This window comes from Microtus ochrogaster, chromosome 1 (genome assembly GCF_000317375.1).
Source record: "Microtus ochrogaster isolate Prairie Vole_2 chromosome 1, MicOch1.0, whole genome shotgun sequence".
In the NCBI taxonomy this organism is placed as follows: domain Eukaryota; kingdom Metazoa; phylum Chordata; class Mammalia; order Rodentia; family Cricetidae; genus Microtus; species Microtus ochrogaster.
The window spans coordinates 21,510,606-21,512,750 of NC_022009.1; the positions used below are offsets into that span (position 1 = coordinate 21,510,606).

General features: G+C 43.7%; 1 protein-coding gene across 2 annotated transcripts in view; it reads left to right on the forward strand.

Moving 5' to 3' along the window:
* Positions 1 to 2,145, forward strand: part of Psen1 (presenilin 1) — a 52,528-nt gene that overhangs the window by 43,602 nt on the left and 6,781 nt on the right. For both annotated transcript variants that reach the window (XM_005343311.2, XM_013346699.2), the window contains exon 8: positions 1,735 to 1,833. In XM_005343311.2, the coding sequence (XP_005343368.1) occupies positions 1,735 to 1,833 (99 nt within the window). The remainder of the gene's footprint in view (positions 1 to 1,734; positions 1,834 to 2,145) is intronic.

Here is a 2,145-nt window from a genome sequence, read left to right on the forward strand (position 1 = left end):
AGGCAGAGGCAGGCGGATCTCTGTGAGTTTGAGACCAGCCTGGTCTACAAGAGCTAGTTCCAGGACAGGCTCCAAAACCACAGAGAAACCCTCTCTCGAAAAACCACAAAAAAAAAAAAAAAAGAAGCTAGTATTTTACATCCAGGCATGGTTGCATGGGAGGCAGAGGCAGGCAGATCTCTGAATTTGAGACCAGCCTGGTCTACAGAGGGAGTTCCAGCACAGCCAGGACTGTTATACAGAGAAGCCCTGTCATGAAAAATAAACTAAAACAAACAAAAACCTCTATCAGTTCAATAATAAAAGCAAACCTTGGGACTGGGGAGATAGGTCAGGAGTTAAGGGTGCATACCACTCCTGTAGAGGACCAGAACTCAGTTCCACGGCACCCACATACATATGCATAATTTAAATTTAAAAAATTGTAAACATGCTTTTGGACAGTTAAAGATTCTAATTCTTTAACAACTGCTGTGACATGGGTCCTGAAAAAGTCACAATAATACTCTAGTCATGAGTAACAGGGGGACTGGCTTTATTCTGCAGCTCTTGCCCCACATGAAAGCCAAAAAGAGATCCCTTCTCAGAGACTTCTCAGTGCTCACCATTCTAAAAAGCATGGAAGTATGTGGTGATCTGTAGCCGGAAGCTGTCGTTCCCTCTTGCGCTGATGGAGAAAAGCCTTTGGGAATAGAGCAGCTAGTCGGGGTTAGAGAAGCCCTTTACTCTGTGCCCCACTCTCATGGGAACCCATGGTAGTGATGCTTTCAAATCTACCATCTGTCTATTTACAGAGGTAAAATATTTGCCTAATCTCATGTGACTTGACCTAAAATCTGAATTCTAAGCCTGTCTTATTCTCTCCATGACCCTCAGCCCCCTGCTCATAGCACAGGTGAGACCTCCTCAGAGCTTTGGGTCTTCAGAACATGGAAGAGCTGTGCCCAGTGTTAGCTAGTGACTCTCAACTCCATTTCTTACAAAGAAGTGTTCTGAAAACTTTTAAGTAAATTAATTTACATTCATTTCAGTTGCCCTAAAAATAACTGAATCTATTCATTTCAAAATTCTATAAGGGAAACATGTCATAAAACCAGAATAGTTGCAGGATGTGGCCCCTTTAACCCAGCTGAAGATCTCATTAGCTGTCAGCACAGGAAAACTTTGTCATACAAAGAAGCTATTATTTTATTTAAATGTGTTGCTCTCTTGTTGCAAGTTCCTTAGTTAAGTGTGCTTGTTCTGAGATGCTGGGGACCAAGTTCAGGCTCACGGGCTGGACAAGTGCGCCCCCACCGCACACCCCCATTCCGCACCGTCTTTAAAGAAAGGATGCTCTCCTCCAAAGCATCGGTCTGTAATTTGTGGGTGGAATTATTTGAAAATGACTCCCTTCCACTCTGCTGTCACAGATTGAGAACTACTCTAGAACAGTTCTCTCTTGCTGCTGCTGCCTCTCTCCTTCCAGCCAAGAGTCGTGTCTAGACCCCACTAATCATACACTGGAGACTGGGCACACAGCAGGAAGGCCCAAGTGTAATTTGCACAGCTCTTCTGTTTCATTTTGCTTAGGTGGCTCTTTTTCTTACGTAACTTCAAGCATTTCCATGTTCTCCTCGCACTCCTTTGTCAAATGCATTAAGCCTGCCCCTCAGTTAAGTCCTCCCCAGCATGTGCTTATTTACACAGTTCAATATGTTTTATTGGGTGTCTTTTTAATTTTTCTCTTTCTAGATTTGGTGGCTGTTTTATGCCCCAAAGGTCCACTTCGTATGCTGGTTGAAACAGCTCAGGAAAGAAATGAAACTCTCTTTCCAGCTCTTATCTATTCCTGTAAGTATGCCAGAGTGATACTGTGTTAGTGCATTCTGTTTTAAGGTGCCCTCTGAGGTCAGAAGTCAGAAGAGAGCATTGGATTCCTGGAACTGGATTTACGGATGGTTCTGAGCCACTGTGTGGGTACTGGGAATCAAACATGGGTCCTCTGCAAGAGCAGCCAGTGCATTCATGGCTCTAACCGCTGAGCCATATCTCCAGCTCCAGTGCATTCAGTTCGCTTTCTTTCTTTCTTTCTTTCTTTCTTTCTTTCTTTCTTTCTTTCTTTCTTTCTTTCTTCCTTCCTTCCTTCCTTCCTTCCTTCCTTCC